This window comes from Acanthopagrus latus, chromosome 10 (assembly GCF_904848185.1).
Source record: "Acanthopagrus latus isolate v.2019 chromosome 10, fAcaLat1.1, whole genome shotgun sequence".
Lineage (NCBI taxonomy): Eukaryota > Metazoa > Chordata > Actinopteri > Spariformes > Sparidae > Acanthopagrus > Acanthopagrus latus.
In genome coordinates, this window is record NC_051048.1 from 16,005,316 (window position 1) to 16,027,033 (window position 21,718).

Consider the following 21,718-nt stretch of genomic DNA (forward strand, 5'->3'; position numbering starts at 1 on the left):
ATATTATTCCATCTAACTTCCCCATGCTTTTAAGGAACAACTCAGTAAACACCTCTCAAGATTGGGAATTTTATATTTAAGAGTGCAACCTGAGATTTAATCCTCATTACTTTACACAAAGTCATAGGGAGATTGATATATATTTTTTAATGCAGCTGAACAGAAACACCTTTGATGTTTGTGGTCAAATGGCTGAAATCTTCCTGTGGTGGAAACTTTATCTTTCACCGACAATGTGTGTCACCCCTGACGGCTGATTTACTCTATTGTTATTTTAATAACATAACCAAAGTTTTTCAAAAAAAAAAAACTGTCACTGCTTCCTTTTAGAGGCTACTCTCTACAGAACTTCAGAGGCCTCGTCATTTTGGTTGCCAGACCACACTGTGCTGCCTCTTCCTGTCAAACAAGTTGTGTGAGCATCGCTCTTTGCTCCCGCCGCCGACCATTTCACTCACCAGTCTCATCACTGTCCCCTCTGACTCTGTCCTCCTCTGTCACACATTGAGCATTAAGCTGTTTGCCCTCTCAGTACAATACAAGTCAGAAACCTTATTGTTTTGACACCTTCCACCCACACGAAAAAAACACAACAGCAGTCAGAAACACTTGATGAGATGCAGTTAAATGTAGTTCTTATTGAAAATAAAGCTCTCATTCCAGGTTTTGTTCACTGAATGTTCACACAGCAATGGCTAATTATCCGCTCTCTGTGGCTACGTACCACTTGAGGGGATGCAGAAGCAGCAGCTGATAGCCAATAGCTAGCTGTTTGTGATAAAGTAGTAGTTTGCAAGCCGATGTTGAGGGTTGATGGGTTGTTACGTTTATAGATGTAAAGTCGTCTCCCCTCTGGCTACAATTGGGAGTCAACACTCCAGTGACAGTGGAGGTTATTTGCCTGGATAGCTGCCACAGTTGGGTTGATTAGTGTGGGAAAGTGTGATACTTGGCATTGACACCGGTTGATTGCCTGGGGTCATGTACCCGGGTGTTAATCAGGAAGTGATAAAGTGCCGTTTGTCTCAGTGGAGAGCCCCCCTCTTTGACTTGGCTGCAGCACCCGATGTGGTGTACTCTCCCTCTCACACAGGGTGAAAAGCCAGACACGCTGGAAACTGCGAAACTGACGGCAATGCTCAGTAGTTAAAACATTGCTCGGCATGGAGTAGCTCAGGTTTGTGCTAGCCTTTTGCTTGTGTCTCACCTATGTAACCATGTGTGCTGCCAGCGCTCTTTGTGTTAAGTATTTTAACCTGTGTGGAAATGGTAACATTACCTGAAAGATGTTTTAAGTAGATTTGATTTATTTATGTTTCAGTTCAGGACTGACGTGACCACTGACTGGTAAACAATATGCATGTGTTTATCTGTGTTTTTTTCTCAACATTTTTTAGATTGTGGTATTTATAACTTTGTTTCCTTTTTTAATAGTTGATGCACTGGATTGCTCCCTCTGCTCCTGCATTATCGATTACAGGAGTTTGTGTACCCTTGCAAAGTAGGTTTATATTTTTACTACCTTTTTTTTTTTTTTTTACGTGTTTTACTTATGTGCAATATCTTGAACTTTGGGCTGGCAACTAATGCATTTTTGTGTTTTCTTTAAAGGACATGGCCAGCCACAGTTTTCTACTGTTAATTTACTTTTTGCTGTTTATTTGATTTTAATAGACTTGAGGCAATTTGTGTATATTTTTCTACTGTACTTGATGTACTGGGTAGTAGTCATTTGGATGGTGATGTCATTTAATGTTTCTGTTCTCTTCTGTACCTGCAGCTTGATTCTGTGAAAGGCCGGGTCCGCACTGACATTCAGCCTTCTTCTGTGGTGGGACTGCACGGGTGACACTCTGTAGTGGTGTGTACATTTGGTTGTGACACTGCAAGTATTTAATTGAGATAAATCATAGGTAAATAGAGGTCAAGTGTGTAGTGTTATTACGCATGTAGTGCATGCGTGTGGTGGTAGAACTGCTGTCTCTCTTTTGTCTCCCACAGTCATTTTGTTGTTGCTGACACGCCCTTATTGTGAGGAGAGCTGATTGACTTTAACCATCCAATGAGATTGTTGTTTTGTTTATTGCCTCATGCCGATGTTTTAGTGAAATTTGATCTATATATTGTACTAAAGCCAACTTAACTTTTACACAGGACGCACCTCTGGTAAATGGTTTCTGTTCGGGGAAGTCAGAGTGGGTCACAAATTCCATTGTAGACATTAAAGGTTTATGGGTTCCTCCTGCTCCTTAGCGGGAGGTGGCGTTGTCAGGCATTTATTAAAGGTAGTCTTAGTACCAGGCACTACATTAACATGAGTGAAGATAAATAAACTTTTTGATCCATAATTTTAATCCCTGAGTGCTCCTTCCTGATCAGAGCAGAATCTGATGTGACTGGGTGATTATTCCTCCAGAATTTCTGGTCTTAGTTACGTTTATCACCTGCCAAGCTCGTGCTATAGCGACACCAACTCACTAAAGAGGTTTAAACATTGAAAGGCAGATGTTGATATCACTTAGGGTATCTAAATAAGTGCGTGTAAAACAGAGACTGATGTAGGGTTTGTAAGTAGTAGCGTCACTCTTGGTTGTCTTTGAGAACAGCAGGTTGTGTGATGTTTGTGGTCGTGGCTGAAGTCTTCCTGTGGCGGGGAACTTTATTTTTCACTCAGACAGACAATGGTCGTCACCACAGAGGGCCGGCCTCTTCCACTGTTATTTTCTTGTCGTCATTATTTTTCCATTCTGTATAAATAGAGAGGCTGACGTCTTTTGTTCAACAGAAAATGTAGCACCACTGTTGAGGTTAATGGCTTTGAATGAGACATTTACCACTAGTAACTACCGATGAGGATGGTTTGTCATGGGAATTTTAAGACCCCCTAACACTGATATTGAGAGCATGTTAGCATTTAGCCTATAGGAAATGTCATTTAACACCAAGCGTCTTGGTGAAGCCTCACAGAGCCACTAGCATGGCTCTAAACTCTATCTTTTACTGACAATATGTCACCACAGGCAGCTGATGTATTCTTGCATTATTTTATTTTACAATATTTTTTTCAACAAAGGTTTAATACAGCAGCTAGTCTGATGCTGTCATGAGGAGCTGGTTCTCACTGCTTCCTTTGAGAGGCTACTTTCTATAAAACTTCAGAGGCCTCGTGATTTTCACCTCAGACCACACTGTGCTGTCTCTTCCTGTCAAACAAGTGATGTGAGCCTCGCTCTTTGCTCCCTCCACCGCCAACCATTTCACTCGTTGGGTGTCCTCTCTGACTCGTCCTCCTCCATCACACATTAAGCAAGCTGTTCATCCTCTCAGACGAAAAAACAGAAGGCAGACACTTTGACCAGCAGCCAATAAAACGAGACGTGGAAAATAAAATGAAAACACATTATTCAAACTTCATTTTTTTGACATGAGCGAGCTGCAGTTCCAGTTGCTTCCTGAATCTATCTGGTGGCAGCGTACACGACATGTGGCTCCATCTCTCTCTCCGATGCAGGCCTGAGGTTTCTTTTCGGTTTAGCCTGGAAACGCACTGTTGCGTAGTTCAAGTCATCTGAGCCCACATTCTGTAAAAGAGAGTCGTTTACTCTATCAGGGACGCCATGAATATCTGTAAAACTGGTGGATTAGTGGGTTGGTGTTTACTGACAAATAATCTCCGGGTTGAACTGATGGAGCATGTTCATGTGTTTCTGAGGCAATCAATCAATCAATCAATCAATAAAATGAAAATAAATAATCATTAAGAAAAAGGAAGTGTTTCACATTAAGAACAAAATCAGTATTTGCTATGAAATGCATATTTTACTCCAAGTTAATGAGCTTCAATTGTCAATTTAAAGCTTGGAGAACACGTTTCAGGGTTTTAAAGTATATATTAAGATAATTTTAGCTCTATGTTAAAGACTGTTTTGCCTTTCTGAATTTACAGTTTCATATGAACTGAGGCAGCTCGGGACGGAGGTCACGAAGAGACGTGCGTTTTTAAATGCAGCAAACAGTTTCTATAAGTTATAGTTGGATTTACCTTGTTTCCTCCAGGCTGCTCCCCTTCATTCACAGCTGAATAGCAAAAGATAGAGGTCTGGATTGTTTATCATTATTCACCTTATGCTTCATGCTTTCCATCATGTTGAAAAAATGTACATACAGGGGTTGCGCAACAAATTCTAAATCTACTGTACCTGTCTGAAGTTTCTTCATTTTAACGATCAGAGCAATGATGCATATAGTGAGGAGGACAGTCAGACCGCCCAGGATCAAACAAGTTACGTTAGCCATTCCATCCCTCTCCTCTCCTAGAGAAATGGTAGAAATAAGACTCTGTGTTTTAATTTGGTGGCTTGATAACTCTACTGATTAAGAAACTCACGGCAGAGTAGAGGAGAAACTTACTTTGAGCGTGAAAACTGTCTTCATCATCCAAATCATCACCTTTGAAAAAAAAAATAAAAAATCAGGATGTAATAATTTGATGCCTAACGGTTCGCTGTTTGTCTTCATGCTGTTTTCATACTTCTGTGACAATCAATTTGAGATATAGTTTGAATATGACGAAGAAAAGAGATCCCTCCCGGTCTTACCTTGAACGTTTAAGTATGTTGCAGTGGAAATGACTGTATGTGTGTTCACGTAAAATCCACAGAAATACAGTCCAGAGTCAGATGAATCCACTCGCTTGATTTTCAGGGAAACAGTGGAGAAGTTGGCGCTCATTTCAAATTTTCCATTTTGAAATCCATCACAGAATGAAACGTCGCCGTCAGAGCCGTACATTGAGGAGATACAGAGGGGCTTGGTTCTATTGACCACTCTGAACCAGTCTGTCCGAGTTGGGCTTGTGGAAAGGTTGGAGCACAGCAGTGTGACTTCATCACCAGGCTGATGCTCCACAGCGTGAGACTCAGAGCCCGAGACAGAGATCCAGCCTGAAACAAACAGCAGACATGCCATGAGATGTATTCCTTTAGCTGATAAACCAACAATACACATACATTAGCTCAATATTAACTTGTTTGTATGGACTAATTAAGGGTAATTCTTCTGATTGTATTTGCTGCTTCCAGTACTTACTGAGGCTGCAGAGAAGTAAAGGCGTCATTAAGGTGAAGTTCCTCATTGTGCGTCTTATTGTGTCACAGCTAGAGCACTTATATCTCTGTAAAGGGGCGTTCATTGGAAAGGGGTGGGCTATCGAATAACTTACGTGAAGACCTGAAATCTTTACCATGAATGTCTGCGCCTGATGCAATCTGAGATAAAAATGCACTTCAGAGATTTTCTGTCGCCGTAAGTAACCATTCCTCTGCCGCACTAACAGTTTTTTTTAATTCAGCCATCATGGACGACATCCTCACCTCATTTGTAGTCAGTCAGATACAGCAGCTCTGACAGTGTACATCACATGCAAGTTTTTTTGTTATACATATGTGTTCATGAATGCAGTTTAACTACATGTTACTCGACTCTTGGACCAAGGTGCACAGACAGAACAACTTGAACAGCACATACATTTGATACGACCTGCAGCAGCTCGGGGTCGGAGGTCATTAAGAGACGTGTGTGTTTAAATGCAACTTTGAAAAACACAGCAAGCAGTTATAGTTGGATTAACCTTATTTCTTCCCGGCTGCTCCTCTCCATTCACGGATAAACGGCAAAAGATAGAGGTCTCCGCGGTCCCCAGTGTTGCGTATGCTGGAACACCGAATGTTTCAACAGACACTGACCCAATGTCTACGCTTCCACGACCCTGATTCCCTCTATCCCTCACCCTTCAACCCCTCAATCCTTCATCCCTTCCCCTTCATCCCCCATCCATTTATAGCTCCACTCTGTCCATTTACCCTCAATCCACCCCACGTACATCCTCTCAGATATCCATCATATGCAATAAACTTCACAATCATACTTTTGTTGCTGCGATCTCTAAGCCCACAGAAGATGCAGTTGAATATTTTTTTTCTTATTGAGAATAAAATTCTCACTCATATGTTTTGGTCAGTCATTGCACATTATGACACACAGCAACAGATACTTACCCGCTCTCTGTGGCTTTAAACGTGCAGCCTCACAGAGCCACTAGCATGGCTGTAAACTCTGCCATGTTGGACATTCTCCTTTTTGCAGTTTGCGCTCTTGATTTTGACAGTACCAGTTGCTCATTCCAGCCTGTTGCTCTAAAACTAATTCAGTGAACTCTCTATGAGAAACTTGTGTGTGTATATAGAAATGAGGGCGGAGGAGATTTCGCTGAGAGACTGATCTGTTTTTTAAGGTAACTTCTCGTTCTGTGAGAGCAGTGTCGCCTTTGATGTTTGTGGTCAAATGGCTGAAATCTGCCTCTGGTGGAAACTGTATCTTCAACTGACAATGGCTGATGTGTACTCCTGTTAATTTATTTCTACAGTGTTTTCTTCAAAAAGAAGTCTTGATACAGCAGCTAGTTTGATGCTGTCATGAGGAGCTGGTTCTCACTGCTTCCTTTGAGAGGCTACTTTCTGTAGAACTTCAGAGGCCTCGTGATTTTCACCTCAGTTGCTGCCAGACCACACTGTGCTGTCTCTTCCTGTCAAACAAGTGATGTGAGCCTCGCTCTTTGCTCCCCCCTCCACCGCCAACCATTTCACTCGTCGGTGTCCTCTCTGACTCGTCCTCCTCCGTCACACATTAAGCAAGCGGTTCGTCCTCTCAGACTAAAAACAAAAGGCAGACACTTCGACCGACAGCGAATAAAAAGAAACACAGCAAACGAAATACAAACACATTACTGAAACTTTATTATTCTTTTTACACCCTCCACCCACACAAGAACACAGCAGCAGTTTAAATATGAGCGAGCTGCAGTTCCAGTTGCTTCCTGAATCTATCTGGTGGCAGCGTACACGACATGTGGCTCCATCTCTCTCTCCGATGCAGGCCTGCGGTTTCTTTTCGGTTTAGCCTGGAAGCTTAATGCTGCGTAGTTCAGGTCATCTGAGCCCACATTCTGTAAAAGAGAGTCACTTACTCAGTCAGGGACGTCATAAAAATCTGGAAAACCGGTGGATTAGTGGGTTGACACTGACCCGATTTAACCAGATTTTGTTGCACAATTTGATTTCAATTAAAATCATTTTAAGTCTTTACTGACAAATAACCTCCAGGTTGAGCTGATGGAGCGCCTCTATGTGTTACTGATGCATAAATAAATGAAAATCAAGAATTATTGAGAAAAAGGGAAAAGTACGGCTCTAAGTAGCATTTGCTTACATTCTGAACCAAATCACTTTTTGCTCTGAAATGCATATTTTACTCCAAGTTAGTGAACATCAATTGTCAATTTTAAAAGAAGTGTGTTTTTGAATGCGGCTAACAGTTTCTATAAGATATCGTTGGATTTACCTTGTTTCCTCCAGGCTGCTCCCCTTCATTCACAGCTAAATGAGAAAAGATAGAGGTCTAGATTGTTTACTGTTATTCACTATATTCTTTTCCATCATCTACACAGAATGTGCATAGGGGTTGTGCAACAAATTCTTAATACAGTGTACCTGTCTGAAGTTTCTTGATTTTAACAGCCAGAGCAATGATGACTATAGTGAGGAGGACAGTCAGACCACCCGGGATCAAACACATTAGGTTAGCCATTCCCTCGTCTAGAAAAATGGTAGAATTAGACTCTGTGTTATGATTTGGTGTCTTTAGTTCTGATAACTCTCCCAATTAAGAAGCTCTTTGCAGAGAAGAGGGGAAACTTACTTAGAGTGTGAAGACTGTTTTCATCACCTTGTTTTTCATCACCTTTTTTAAAAAAAAAAAAAATGGGGAGGCAATAATTTGATGCCTAATGGTTGTGTATATTGATTGACAATCACATTTGAGATAGAGATAGATAGTGTATATATGACGAGGAAAACAGATCCCTCCAAGTCTTACCTTGAACGTTTAAGTATGTTGCAGTGGAAATGACTGTATGTGTTTTCACGTAAAATCCACAGAAATACAGTCCGGTGTCTGATGAATCCACTCGCTTGATTTTCAGGGAAACAGTGGAGACGTTGGAGCTCATTTCAAATTTTCCATTTTGAAATCCATCACAGAATGAAACGTCGCCGTCAGAGCCGTACATTGAGGAGATACAGTGGGACTTGGTTCTGTTGACCACTCTGAACCAGTCTGTCTGAGTTGGGCTTGTGGAAAGGTTGGAGCACAGCAGTGTGACTTCATCACCAGGCTGATGCTCCGCAGTGTGAGACTCAGAACCTGAGACAGAGATCCAGCCTGAAACAAACCGCAGACATGCCATGAGATGTATTCCTTTAGCTGATAAACCAACAATACACATAACTTAGCTCAATACTGACTTGTTTGTATGGAATAATTAAGGGTACTTCTTTTGATTGTATTCGCTGCTTCCAGTACTTACTGAGGCTGCAGAGAAGTAAAGACGTCATTAAGGTGAAGATCCTCATTGTGCGTCTAATCGTGTCACAGCTAGAGCACTTATATCTCTGTAAAGGGGCGTTCATTGGAAAGGGGTGGGGTATTGAATAACTTATGTGAAGACCTCAAATCTTTACCACGAATGTCTGTGCCTGATGCAATCTCAGACAATACCAGTTACCACCCATTCCAGCACTTCAGAGATTTTCTGTCGCCGTAAGTAACAACTCCTCTGCGAGTCTTACAGTTTTTTGTACAGCCATCATGGAAGACATTGTACATCACATGCAAGTTTTTTGTTATACATCTGTGTTCAGTTTAACTACATGTTATTCTATCTTGGACAGGACAACTTGAACAACACGTACATTTGATACGACCTGCAGCAGCTCGGGGTCGGAGGTCATTACGAGACGTGTGTGTTTAAATGCAAAAAACAACAAAAACACAACAAGCAGTTTCTATAAGTTAGTTAAGTAATGTTGGATTTACCTTATTTCTTCCGGGCTACTCCTCTTCATTCACAGCTAGATGCCAAGAGATAGAGGTCTCGATTATTCATTATTATTTGCTATGTGCTTTATGGTTTCCATCATGTACACAGAATGTAGGTACATGGGGGTGTGCACGCATCGTGAATGTACTGTACATGTCTGAGGCTTCTTGATTTTAACAGCCAGAAAATCTGATCTACCACGATTATGTCATCAGCAAACTTGCAATTGGAAATTACTCGACATCTAGGTGTCAACAGTCTGAATAGCACGGGGCCGAGCACGTAAGATGAGAAAGATAGAGTGAGGGACTTCCCAGGTTCCCCTAGTGACAGAGGGAGGTGTTGACCACATGTTTAAAATGACAACTCTTGAGACAGCATTTAAAACACACTGTATGTAACTGTATCTGCCACAAGGGGTATCAAAAACAACACAGAACAAAAAAAAAATGTTTGCAGTGCTCAATGCGCGCCAGGTCTGGAGGGGATAGCTAAGTGCAGAGCCAGACCTCCTGGAGGAATAAACACCAGCCGTTTGCTCTGGTCTAGATTGGTTTACCAATGTGAGGCGAGCTCAGAAATGACTTTGAAGTCGATGTATCTTCACTCCTGTTTATCAACCGGATTGCAGCAGCAGTCTTCAGTGGTGACGATGCAGAGAGGAGATAAAGGACCAAGAGAACCGTAGTCTCTGGTGACCGCTGCGTTAAATGAGAGGTTGACCTGAATTCAAACACACACTTAGACACACACACACACCCTCGGTATGTGCCGTTGCATGCTAGCTTGTCAATTTGTCTGTTTGGGATGAATAAACACTTGTGCGAGTAATGCAAATAAACAGAAATGATGCCGCCGTCAAACTTGCATGAGTAGCGTGAGGCAAAAGCTTGCTTTGCGGAAAGCGAAAGCACCGCTCAACAACCAAGGTTGCTGATGAAAATCCATCTAATGTGAGCCAGCCACTATCACTCATTAACTAGTCGGCTTTTTAAAGTTTTATTCATGATACGTTTCGTCTCTTGGACGTGAACATTATTGGAAACATTTTGCATAACGTAAGAACACCACCAAACAATACAAAAAAGGTCTAGTCATTTCTTAGAAATCTGAATGCAAAAATCTTACATATTGTATTAAGGCAGTCAGACCATCCTTTATCAGAGCTCCACAATCATATAAGTTTCCCCCTTTCATTCCCCGAAACGCTGTACTCTAAAGATACTGTATAGCCAAAAGGGCAGATGAAATCCCATCTGACTGTTACTCACGACATCTTGCAGCTTGTCCCCTATAGGAGGCGCTATAGACTCCTGTCAGCTAAAACATCCTGCTCTGTGAGGTGTTTCTGAAAATGTCTTTTTTTGCAAGATGTTTGAAGTGCCGCACAGTTTGACCCTGTTGACAGCCAATCAAATGTAACCCTGTTTCGAGGCTGCCGTCTTCTTTTCCACTCGAAGCACCCTGCTCTTTGGCCCTCTGAGACGATGCAGCTGTATATGATCCTCTGTGGACTGTGTAAGTCTCTTGATATTAAATATGTTTCATCTGTTCTTCGAATTAAGGAACATTTTTTTTTTTTTTTAAAAATCAGCTCATGTTTCTTTCACATTTTGTCTGTTTGACCTAGTTCACCTGTCAGCACTGATCCAGTCGGCTGCAGTCAAACAGGATGCCGGGGTTATATCTGCCAGCGTTGGGGACAATGTGACTTTACAATGTTTCTATGACAGCCAAGTGGCGATGCACTTCTCCTGGTACCGGCAAACCTTAGGAGGTGGACCTGAGCTCCTTACCAGTATTTACAAGTATGACAAACCGTCTAAAGGCTTCCACTGGATGGAGAAGCACCCTCGGTTCTATGTGCAAATGAAGGACAGGATTAATCATTTACACATCTCTGACGTCCACATCTCAGATTCAGCGACATACTTCTGTGGGAGCTCGCACTCGAACAGAGTGGAGTTTGGAGAGGGGGTCTTTCTAAGTGTCAAAGGTATTGTACCTTTTTTTTTTTTTCCTGACTGGTTTTGACTGAAATGAAATAATCAGATTTAGAAACGATCTACTCCCCCACAACCTGATGGAAGGACGAGTGAAGTTTTTGTAGTCCACCAAACATTTCAGGAGCTTCACAGTAAAACTTAGTTGCGGCATTCTCCGAGATGACTGAAGTAGATGGGGATTATTTAATTTTTAAATTTAATTTGAATTTAAAAAAAAAATAAAAAAAAATGTAAAAAAAAGTTGGATGTGTGGACTAAAAAACTTCACCTGAATTTCCATCGGCATAAGGGCAAATTTGACCGAGTTTTTAGATGAACTCTTAAAATACTAAAATATAAATACTATAAAAGGCTAAATTAGCATCATGTCAAAAAAAAAAATAAAAAATAACACAGGAAAAGCGACCTAAATAGTGTCTCAGACTGTTTTTCCTTGCAAATTGTTTTTTTTTTTTTTGGATTGTAGGAGCCAGCCTCAAGGAAGTAATCCAGGGGCCAGACTCCAAGATTGTCCCACAGGGAGGCTCTGTGACTTTTGACTGCACAGTGCACACTGGGACCTGTGATGGAGAACACAGTGTTTACTGGTTCAGACACGAGTCTCGCCTGGGAATCCTTCACATGCCCGGGGATCGATGGAAACACGTCCCTTCACCGGGGTCTCATTCACCGGGGTCTCCCTCAGCGAGCTGTGTCTACCATTTGCAGAACATGAACCTGAGCTCCTCTGATGCTGGAACCTACTACTGCGCTGTGGCCTCCTGTGGGGGGATACTGTTCGGTAACGGAAGCAAGCTGTTTGTCCAAAGTAAGGCTGAGGACCAGATGGCCAAGATGAAAATCCTAGTCTGGCTCTCCATCATCAGAACTGGGATTCTCTTGTTATTTATTACTGTTTGTCTTTTGGTTTATGTTGGTAAGACCAAGAAAAGTCCTTAAATCAGAGTTTCGCTCAGAATGCTCATGTTAATCTGAGTCTTTGTTACCGTTGTCAGAATTTACACAGAATAAGTATAAAAAACATATTGTCATTCTTTGTTACACTTCTTAATAAAAGCAACTTTCAAAAAGCTAGTGTTTGTCTCCTCATAAACAGACTTTTGTTTGTAGAGGATGATGCAATTTGTGGAGATATAATTAGGGCATACAATACAGCTATGAAGAGCAACAACAGCAAAAGTTTTTTAAAAAGCAGTGAGAACACCTTTAACCTATTGTCTAATCAACCCAGGAACTAGGCTCAGATTTTGCTAACCATGACAGTGGTACACAACATCCGTGCGTGGTTGATCACAAAAAAAAAGTTTCCTGTAAATGCGCACCGGTCCCTTGCAACAAAATGAGGACATCCTGCTTGAAAACCACCTTCATGCAAACAAAAATCTTAAACAGGCACACGGCCGAACCCGACCAATGCGTGGAGAGTTCTCTTCTTTTACTGGAGACCACACGACTGCCATAAAAAAGACACAGACCAAAAGGTGTGGCCTGTTTTCTGTGATGAAGCTGAGATGTACATAAGCATAACATAAGCATCATGACAGAAAATCAAGCAAAGCCCGCAGGAACACATGATTGTTGTGGTGTACAAACACAAACGATAAGTCACAAATATGAGAATAGTCGCGTCACCTCACTGACTGATGACTCTCTGTGTTCAGTGCAGTACTTCAAATGGCACTGTGGCATCTCTTCTACCTTAGTGAACAATCTAAAATACTTCTGTGGCGGATTTAGTCTAAAGGCCAGATTCAGAGAACTGAGAACCGCTGATGTAGAGACATCCTGCCTGAAACCACAGAGACAAAGACACAAAAGGGTCTGAAATCACATTTACCGTTACAGCAACGATAATCAGATAAGGACCTTTTTACAGCTCGGGGTTTGTGGCAGCATGTCCAATAAGGAACTTACATACGAAACGTGATGAATTAGGCCTTAAGCCGTCCCATTTTGTGTCAAGCTAGCTGCTTTTGAGGCTGCTTTCTCATCACCTGTTTTGTATGGGTGTCAAACTGGGTTAAAGGTAAAGTCTCTAAGGTGAAATCCCTCTTTGTGGTCAGGTCTAATACACCTAACCTAGCCCACCCGTTGGAGGCGGGACTTCCTTCGGTGTAAACAAGCCAGGTTTCTGACGCAGGAGAAGCATTTCTTGATCATCCCTTGTGTTTTATGAGTCAGGAACAAACACATAAACGAATAAACCAAAGTGTAAGGAGATGATTGTACATCTAATGTATAAGCTAAAGAGGGCACAAGATACAGGCGATAAACTCCCACTTCCTTTAAGCAATATACCGTACATTAAAGGTCATATGAGCTCAACTTGTACACAGTGCTGGGAAATTGGAGCTGTATACCATCTGAACAATGTGTTCAGGACAATCTGTTGCTGTTGCACTAGCAAACAAAATATTCAAGTATCTGCCCTCTTACACAGGACATGAGGTTTATATAGACTGTATGATATGATTGTATTGTTAAATGTATTGCCTTGTCATATTTCTACTCATGGGTTTATTGTATATATAATTCTTTTGAATATTCTTTGTAACATTTGTTGAAATGTGGCAGCACATGCTGGAAATCAGCGCATGTTTTTCAAAGGGCTGAAGAAAAATTGTCATTGAGTAGCTGGCTAATGTTTATTCATTCATGTTTATAACAAACTATTGCGGTACACCCCAAAAATATAGTGACCACTTTTGGTGTTTATTTAATTTGATAAGATGAAAAGTAATTTCCTTTGATTTCTTGGGTCTAATATTTTGTCAAATATATGGTGAACCATCTAATTATTTTATTTTACATGTGTGACAAACATGTGTGGAAAATGTGAGCAGCATACAGGTGGAACATGTCACGACTGCGCCCCAGGTTGTTTCCGGGGGGGAACATTTCCCCGTACCCCAGAAGCAATCTGGATGACGAACAGTTAACATGTGTCTTCACTGCCGCTGATCTTTGTATGTATTTTACAGACATCTGTTTTGTTACTTTGGTACCAATCCTGGGACCCGTAACACTACGTTCTGTAAATGGTTCTCTTACTCTTCAACAACAATCAAAAAACACTGATCTGAAGCTCTGACGCTGCTCTGCAAAAATTCTTATATTAAATAACAAATACAGCAACTTTGGATCTTGTAGCTCTTGTAGGGTACCCTTTGACAAAAGACATGATGTTCTTTCAGTCCAAAAGCTTTATTGCACGGCAAGCCTTTACTATATTGAATTAGGTGGGATCGTGGTAAGAGTTCAAGTTCAACTGAAAATGACCCGGATAAAAAACAAATGAGAAAATGCGTCGGTACAACAAAGAACTAGGACATATCCGTCTCTATGGCTTCACAGTGGAGTACACACATTCGCTGTCGGTGTTGTTCCTCTGTCTTCTTGATCTGCTGGGCTTGTGAGCCCTTAAAGCGGCGTAATGAAGGTTCTCTGCATCCTGATGAAACTGGGAGCAAAATGTAAAATCAATGGTTTATAAGATACAGCACAAGAAAGAGATGTACAGAATTCTGTAGTGTCACGGAGAAAAAAAAGGCAAATAAATGCATTTGTGTGCTTTTATGAAATACTGTTTACATTTCACAACTGAACATACAATTGTCAATGGAGTTGACAAATTATATTTATGTATTTCTGCCCATGCAGAAACTTGTACTTGTACAAATTACTTTTATTATTTCTCATGACACCCGCCGTTAAATATAAATAAATGAAAGCTGTGCTATTAAAACTTCTCTTTTTGATAGAAAATGTTACTTACCACTGTATCTGGAGTAGAGGTTTCTGAAAATGAACATTGTGACACACAAAATGAAAGTCATTGTTATTGAAGTGCAACACACGCTCAATTCTTGATGTCAGATTCAAATAGTATCAGTTACCTGTACACTGGCAGTTCTTTTTGTTCATCTTGTACACTGAGAAAGCCAGTATAACAACCAGGACGGTGGTGAATGTCGAAGCTGCACTCAAGAAGTACACCAAGACGAGAGAGTCCACCTTATCTGAACAGAACGACAACGGCACACATGACGGAGCTCTGAGATGTTTTTCTCTTAATGTTTATTAAAGAATAAGTTTAGGTGTTTCCAAGTCCATCCTTGAACAATGCTGACATGCTACTCTGTACATAGAAAGAGCTACTGGCAATTCTAAAAACAAAACAAAATGCAATCTTTATCTCCTACAGCTCAGTGAGGAAATTGCTCCAATGTCAGTATGTCAATGAGCAGTAGCTCCTGTCAGCATGTGATTATTAGAAGAAATGGGGAGGAAAAAAAAACTCTGCTAGACACAAACTTACCTTTCAAATCTCCATTGGTCCCGTTTCCAAACAGCATGTGTCCACATGAAGCAACAGCACAGTAGTAGGTCCCAGCATGAGAAAGATTCAGGCTCTTCATTGGCAAGTTGTAGACACAGGTGTGTGTTTGTGTGTTGCCTTTCCTCTCACACCGATCATTCCTGCCTCCATGGGTGTAAATGAGTCCTGGATGAGATTCTTGAGAGTGTTTGAACCAGTAAACACTGTGTTCTCCATCACAGGTCCCAGTGTGTACTGTACAGTTCAGAGTCACAGAGCCTCCTGGCTGGACGATCTCAGATGCTGACAGATGGACGGAGGCTGGGATGTTCCAGCCTGAACCCTTCACACTGACAGTTGTGCCGTCACAAAATTCAAACTCAAAGTCATATAAATTGCTCCCAACGCAGTAGTAAGTAGCTGAGTCTGATATTTGCAAATCCGAAATCTTCAAGCGATAGTTGCGGTTTTCAGTATCCAGTGAGAACCGTGGATTGTTCTTGAATTCATCATAAAGGGTGGCGTTATTATTTTGCTTGTAGAAAGTAGACACCAGCACTGGTGTCTGTCCCACAGCTTGCTTATACCAGTAAACCATCACTGCTTTATTGTCTTGGCAGGAGCACAGCAAAGTCACACTAGCTCCAACATCGACTGATTGAAAAGCCAATGATGATTGTTTTAAAATTGTCATATGAGCTGAGGAGAAAACGAAGAAACAAAGCATGTACACAGTTAATCTAATGCTGGCATGTTGTAACGATCTGCATTACAAAATGCATAAGGACATGTTACTAACAAACACATGGTAAAGTATTATAGTGCAGTAACAAAACACAGCTTACCCATGTTGGCCATGAACACACATGTGAGACACAGAGCAAAGCTTGGAGATGTCATCGTGCTTCAGATGCTGTGCTGAATGAATTGAATCTCTATACGTTCTCTACTCTTCAGAGGGGAGACTGTGGCTGATTGGCCAATCAGAATGAACATCCTATTATGGAAACAGTGCACACACGTTCATCACCCCGCTACCTTGGGACAGTAACAACAACATGACTCTTCAACTTTACATTAGCTTTAGGAGAAAAATGAACAAAATATATATTTCACATGTACTCTTAAATTATTACTTGCCACATACAGTATTGGTGGATCATTTTCAAGATAAATTTATTAAGGAACATTTAACCCAATGTCAACCGTTTCTCGGACTTTCTGCTGTTTGATCCACAGCTGTAGATATGATAGGCAACATTTCCGCATTAAAATGTCTGAAAATGACCAGACCTTTGGTTCTGCATTTTCTTCAGCTGTGTAGGGGAGACAGGGTCTGTTTGTAACATGGGGATAGATTAACACCCGCCCATATCAACCAGTCAGGGATCAAATAGGAGTCACATGATCCATTCAGTACCCACTTCCTCGACGGTCAAACATGGTGGTTGGCAAGGCTGGAAACAAGTGCATGCAGATTCTACAGAGAAAAAAACAGATTTTGAGGTAAAGAAGAAGAAAGTAGATTTGTCTGACCAAGACTGCATTTCTTTTTTATACTTATAACAGTGCAGATAAAATCACATGACTTATAGTGGATAAAACGTCACACAGACCTCCATGTCATGGTCAGCGGTACCATGACTGATGTTAGGTACCAGGACGAAATCCCCAGAGCGGTTGTCAGATCATACGCTGGGGTGGGCCCGGGCTTCCTTCTGGTGCAGGACAATGCCTGGCCTCATGTGGCTAGAGTATGTCTGCAGTTCCTGGATGATGAAGGCATTGGAGCCATTGACTGGCTCTCTCATTCCTTTGACCTAAATACATTTGAGCACCTATGAGACGTTATGTACAGCGCATCTAATTGCCACCAAGTGCAGCCATAGTTTGTCCAAGAGCTCACTGATGCCCTGACCCAGGTCTGGGAGGAGATCTGCCAAGACACCATCCGCGGATTCACCAGGCGCATTCCCATGGGGGCCATACACGCTACTGAGTCACATTATGAAGTTGGATCAGCGTGTGATTTAAATGTTTTACTTTTACTTTTCAGTGAATCCAGCCCTCAGTGGGTTGATGATTCTGGTTACCATTGATTGCTGCTTGTCATTTTGTTTTCAGCAAATTATACAGTGTACATCAATAAATAATTTCTTCATCAAGATCTGATGTCTGATTAAAGTGTTCCTTTAATTTTTTTGAGCAGTGTACATCACACACTTGGTTCTATAGTGTGCAGTGTTTGGCACGTGAAAGTTTGTTCACATCCATACCAATCTATCTACAGTCAGTAAGGGCTTTTTGTTAGGATGCAATTTTTTTTTTTGTTATCATTTCCTGTTTTATTTTGAAATTTTGTCCTCATGTGTCTTGTCTTGCCGTTCAGTTCCTCCTGTGTGTTTTTTCCCTTCCTTCCCTCACCTGTCAGTTTCCCTCCTCTCTCCCCCAGTTCCTCATCTCCGCATTAGTTTTGTTGGTATTTAGTCTTTGTTCTCCCTCTTGTTTTTATCAGTTCATTCTGTCTTCCTCCATGTTACTCTGTCTTCGTTCCATGTTCCGTTTTCCTTGTGTTCCTGCCTGCTCCTGTCCGTGTTCCTGCCTGTGTTCCCAACGCTTCTTTGGTTTGGACTATATTTAGTTGTTGCATTTTTTGTACTTCTTTAATTATCGTATTTGCTCCTGCCTGCTCTTCTTGTTTTTGTTGCCTATTGTATTCACTTTTTGAAATCATTATATGTCTATACAGGTGCGCTCAGTTCATACCAAATAGATGCAAAGTGTTCAACATTGGTGTGACTTTGTTCTATTGTGAATCCACATTGCTGCGGGTCATGTTTTTTTTTTTTGATATACCCAAAGAACATTATAGTAATTGAGCAGTTCCATACTGTTTGATAAGGAAAGCTTCAATCTCAGGAGGGTGCTACTTCACATAAGATGCTACTCTCCTCTCACTAAAGTGCAAAAGGTTCAGATAGTTGATTGTTGAGTCCTGATCTGAACTTATAAACTTGACACTTTGGGTTGGTGGCTCACTCTGCCTACCAACCCAAGTGAATATTTAAGGGACTGAGACACAAGAGTTAACTATTTTATAAACTAGACCTTAAACCATTCAATCCAATCGCTGTAAGGGCTGGTAGTTCCTTTTTGTGCACACATCATGTTATGTGCAGTGAAGACACAACCCTCGTTTTACACAGCTACAGCCAACCCTTTCAAAATGGCTTCTCTCTGCTCTCTGCTGCTCTCTGAGCTGCTGTGCGCTGTGGCCTCGAGACCACAGGCCGGTCTTCCTGTGCTCAAGGTAGGACTTAAGTTTCCACAACCTGAAACCTGTTCACAGCAGTTCACACTTTAACCACCGCAGCAGTCAAAACAAACAGCAGTTGCCGAGAGCTCAGTTCCAAGGTCGCACTCTTCACTTACAGCTTTGAATATTGTGAAGTTTTTACACTTGACCCAGGTGAAAAAGTTAGTGTATCAGTTATATGGAATGTGATATAGTGCATGAAAAATGATCACTAAAGACCCTGCTCTACTCGTGAGGCAAAATGGCCCCTTTACACTTGACAAGAAACACACTCATATCTGGCCTTTGTCTTCAGTAGGAAATTCAGTCATTCTCCAGTCAAAGGACTCTGTTGTAGTCACATGTGTTTTGATGAACACATGATGCCCAGGTGGACGGTCTAATTTTCAGCCCTGATCCAGGAGCTCCTTTGTTTTCCTCGTAAACAAATGTCAGGTCGTTCTCCCGCAGCTTAAAAAGTCCTGAACTGTACTTTTCTACATTTTTGTTTCACTGGTTTCATGCAAGACATTTATAGGAGACCCTCTGTGACTTGCTTGTGTTTATTTTTATCTGAATATTCAGAAATGGCCCATCCCATCCTTTCAGTTCACATTTGTTTCACCACACCAGCAAAAAAAAAAAAAAAAAAACCTTTGTGGTTTCTAGGTGGCTTAACAAACACACATGCGCACGCTCACATACTTGCACATGGCTTCACAATGCTTTGTGCTATAGTGCCATTAACATGTACAAGAGAGACATTATCTTTTCCCTGCTCGCCACATGGAAACTATAAAAGGACCTGTACATATTTGTGTGCGTAACGCAATGTAATCCTCTCCTATGACCTCTGATTTGCACTTGTCATAGTCTTAGTGCTCATATATCTGTCAGGTAACCAGTCAAGTAGCTAACAGCACACAAAACAGAGGTACGAAGCAGTGAAAAATACTGACACTACTCATGTGTTGTCTTTGCAAAAGCTTGTTTAATGGGTTTATTAGAACGCAACACTTACAGTCATCATATTTAGGAAATCATGTAAACAAAGCCAGATGATACTTTTAAAAGAGTCAGTATGAAGTCATGTTCCTCTGCACAAAGACAAAGATGAAGCCGCTCTACTGCTTTACACTGAAGTACACACATTCACTCCAGGTGCTGTCTCGCTGTCGTCTCCGTCTGTTGACCCTGTTCTCCCTTGAAACATTCTCATAGTCATTATCTTCATTCTGGCGACCCTGTTGATGAAAGGAAATTAAAGTAGAATCATAAATAAACTTCACAAACATTTTTTTTTTTTTTTTTTGCCATAATCTTATTTGAACGCTAACATATTTAGTCATCCAAACAGAAGTTACCTTGACATTTGTTGTGGAGGGAGCTGAAAATCTTGCCTGAGACTCTGAAAAGCAAAATAAAATTTTACTATAAGATCATATGTATATATACACACCATAAATGAAAACAGGATTGATTACCTGCACAAAGGCAGCCGTGTTTCCTGTCCGTCATGCACACTAAGACAGCCATTAAAACACACAGTGTGGTGGTGAATCCTAAAGTGCCAGTCAAGAAACACAACAAGACCGGAAAGTCCACTTTGTCTGCAGAGAGACAGACATCAGAAACACAAATCTTCATGTTTTCTTCTTTCATCCTAAGTTTGATGAGGGACAGTATCTACTAGAAAGTTACTTACCCTCAAACTCCAGCTTGGTCCCGTTTCCAAACACTATGTGTCCACATGAGGCAACAGCACAGTAGTAGGTCCCAGCATGAGAAAGATTCAGGCTCTTCATTGGCAAGTTGTAGACACAGGTGTGTGTTTGTGTGCTGTCTTTCCTCTCACACTGATCATTCCTGCCTCCATGGGTGTAAATGAGTCCTGGATGAGATTCTTGAGAGTGTTTGAACCAGTAAACACTGTGTTCTCCATCGCAGGTCCCAGTGTGTACTGTACAGTTCAGATTCACAGAGCCTCCTGACTGGACGATCTCAGATGCTGACTGATGGACCGAAGCTGGGATGTTCCAACCTGAACCCGTCACACTTACAAAAGTGCCCTGTGCAAATTCAAAATTGTAGGAGTAGCTACTTGCGCAGTAGTAAGTAGCTGTGTCTGCAATATGCAGATCTGTCATTTTCAAGTGATTCTGATGTATATCAATATCTAGTGTGAAGCGTGGATTGTTCTTGAATTCATTATGAAACATTCCATTCCTTTCATATTTGTAGTAAGTAGACATGAGCCGTGGTTTCTGTCCCAGAGGCTGTTTGTACCAGTAAAACCTTGCTGCAACATTATCCCTATAGAAACATCGCAAAGTCAAGTTTTCCCCAGTTGTAGCTGATACAAAACTGCTCTCTTGATAAATGGCTGAAGAGATTTTCAGATCAGTCGTCTGAGCTGAAATTGAATAAGAAAACAAATGAAGGGTAAATGTAATGTGACAAATCTAGGCAATCAGCAAAATATGTGAGAAACATTTGTTTGAAACTTTACACCACGCTAGAGTAAATTCACAAGGGCAACTTACCCATTTTCATCGAGAACAAACGTGTGAGAAGAAAGAGAGCAAACTCTGGAGTTGTCATCATGTTCAAGCTGCTGTGCTGAATGAAAGAATATTGACGGCTTCTCTACTTTTCAGAGACAAGACAGAATTTGATTGGCCAATCAACAGTGACATTCTGTGTCCCATAGAGGGAACATGAGCACATGCTCACTGCAATCTATCGTGTCAATTTCTGGGTTTTGAAAAAACGTTTGCATGTTAGACATATATGAAAAACATTACAGCTCATTACTGGAGTATAAATGAGAAAATAAAGCATGGTAAAATGAAGATTCAGGCTCTTCATTAGCAAGTTGTGGACACAAGTGTGTGTGCGTGTGTGTGTTGGCTTTCCTCTCTTCACAGACAAGGCTCTTGTGTCTGATTGGCCAGCTGGAAGTGACACATGTTCACTGCTATAGTGTTTAGTTCTTGAGGAGTCTCATTTGGTGAGGGGTATATGTAAAAGAACAACCACACATCTACACGACACCATCACAATCTCACTAATGGTTCACACTTACTTTCTTTAAAGGGAGAAGAAATTCAAACTCTGAATTAGGTTATAATACAAACTCTGAAATATGTATTAATTTTTATTTA

At 41.2% G+C, this 21,718-nt stretch overlaps 5 protein-coding genes across 7 annotated transcripts; 1 reads left to right on the forward strand and 4 right to left on the reverse strand.

Annotated features, from left to right (window-relative positions):
- Nucleotides 1-1,122: 1,122 nt before the first annotated feature.
- Nucleotides 1,123-12,336, forward strand: LOC119026634. Of its 3 annotated transcripts, none has more exons than XM_037111064.1 (6): nt 1,123-1,177; nt 1,435-1,501; nt 1,781-1,861; nt 10,307-10,453; nt 10,566-10,931; nt 11,408-12,336. In XM_037111064.1, exons 4-6 carry the CDS (start codon nt 10,423-10,425, stop codon nt 11,878-11,880), a joined length of 870 nt encoding a protein of 289 aa, XP_036966959.1. In that variant the 5' UTR covers nt 1,123-1,177; nt 1,435-1,501; nt 1,781-1,861; nt 10,307-10,422; the 3' UTR covers nt 11,881-12,336. The 3 variants fall into 3 exon arrangements, with proteins under 3 accessions (XP_036966959.1, XP_036966960.1, XP_036966961.1); XM_037111065.1 differs by lacking the exon at nt 1,123-1,177 and adding an exon at nt 1,324-1,347; XM_037111066.1 differs by lacking the exons at nt 1,123-1,177; nt 1,435-1,501; nt 1,781-1,861 and having other exon boundaries at nt 9,285-10,453.
- LOC119026636 lies at nt 3,108-6,113 on the reverse strand. Its single transcript, XM_037111068.1, has 5 exons — nt 4,599-6,113; nt 4,411-4,449; nt 4,200-4,313; nt 4,043-4,077; nt 3,108-3,581 (listed from the first exon to the last, which is right to left on the reverse strand). Exons 1-5 carry the CDS (start codon nt 5,005-5,007, stop codon nt 3,459-3,461), a joined length of 720 nt encoding a protein of 239 aa, XP_036966963.1. The 5' UTR covers nt 5,008-6,113; the 3' UTR covers nt 3,108-3,458.
- LOC119026635 lies at nt 6,656-9,113 on the reverse strand. Its single transcript, XM_037111067.1, has 6 exons — nt 8,423-9,113; nt 7,933-8,277; nt 7,756-7,797; nt 7,548-7,652; nt 7,399-7,433; nt 6,656-7,003 (listed from the first exon to the last, which is right to left on the reverse strand). The coding sequence occupies exons 1-6, from the start codon at nt 8,523-8,525 to the stop codon at nt 6,881-6,883; spliced, it is 753 nt and encodes a 250-aa protein (XP_036966962.1). The 5' UTR covers nt 8,526-9,113; the 3' UTR covers nt 6,656-6,880.
- A 1,421-nt stretch (nt 12,337-13,757) lies between the features above and the next one.
- Nucleotides 13,758-16,172, reverse strand: LOC119027848. Its single transcript, XM_037113334.1, has 5 exons — nt 16,105-16,172; nt 15,260-15,958; nt 14,838-14,960; nt 14,717-14,739; nt 13,758-14,401 (listed from the first exon to the last, which is right to left on the reverse strand). Exons 1-5 carry the CDS (start codon nt 16,157-16,159, stop codon nt 14,282-14,284), a joined length of 1,020 nt encoding a protein of 339 aa, XP_036969229.1. The 5' UTR covers nt 16,160-16,172; the 3' UTR covers nt 13,758-14,281.
- A 3,363-nt stretch (nt 16,173-19,535) lies between these two features.
- Nucleotides 19,536-21,162, reverse strand: LOC119027846. Its single transcript, XM_037113331.1, has 5 exons — nt 21,098-21,162; nt 20,260-20,967; nt 20,039-20,164; nt 19,919-19,962; nt 19,536-19,798 (listed from the first exon to the last, which is right to left on the reverse strand). The coding sequence occupies exons 1-5, from the start codon at nt 21,156-21,158 to the stop codon at nt 19,679-19,681; spliced, it is 1,059 nt and encodes a 352-aa protein (XP_036969226.1). The 5' UTR covers nt 21,159-21,162; the 3' UTR covers nt 19,536-19,678.
- Nucleotides 21,163-21,718: the final 556 nt, after the last annotated feature.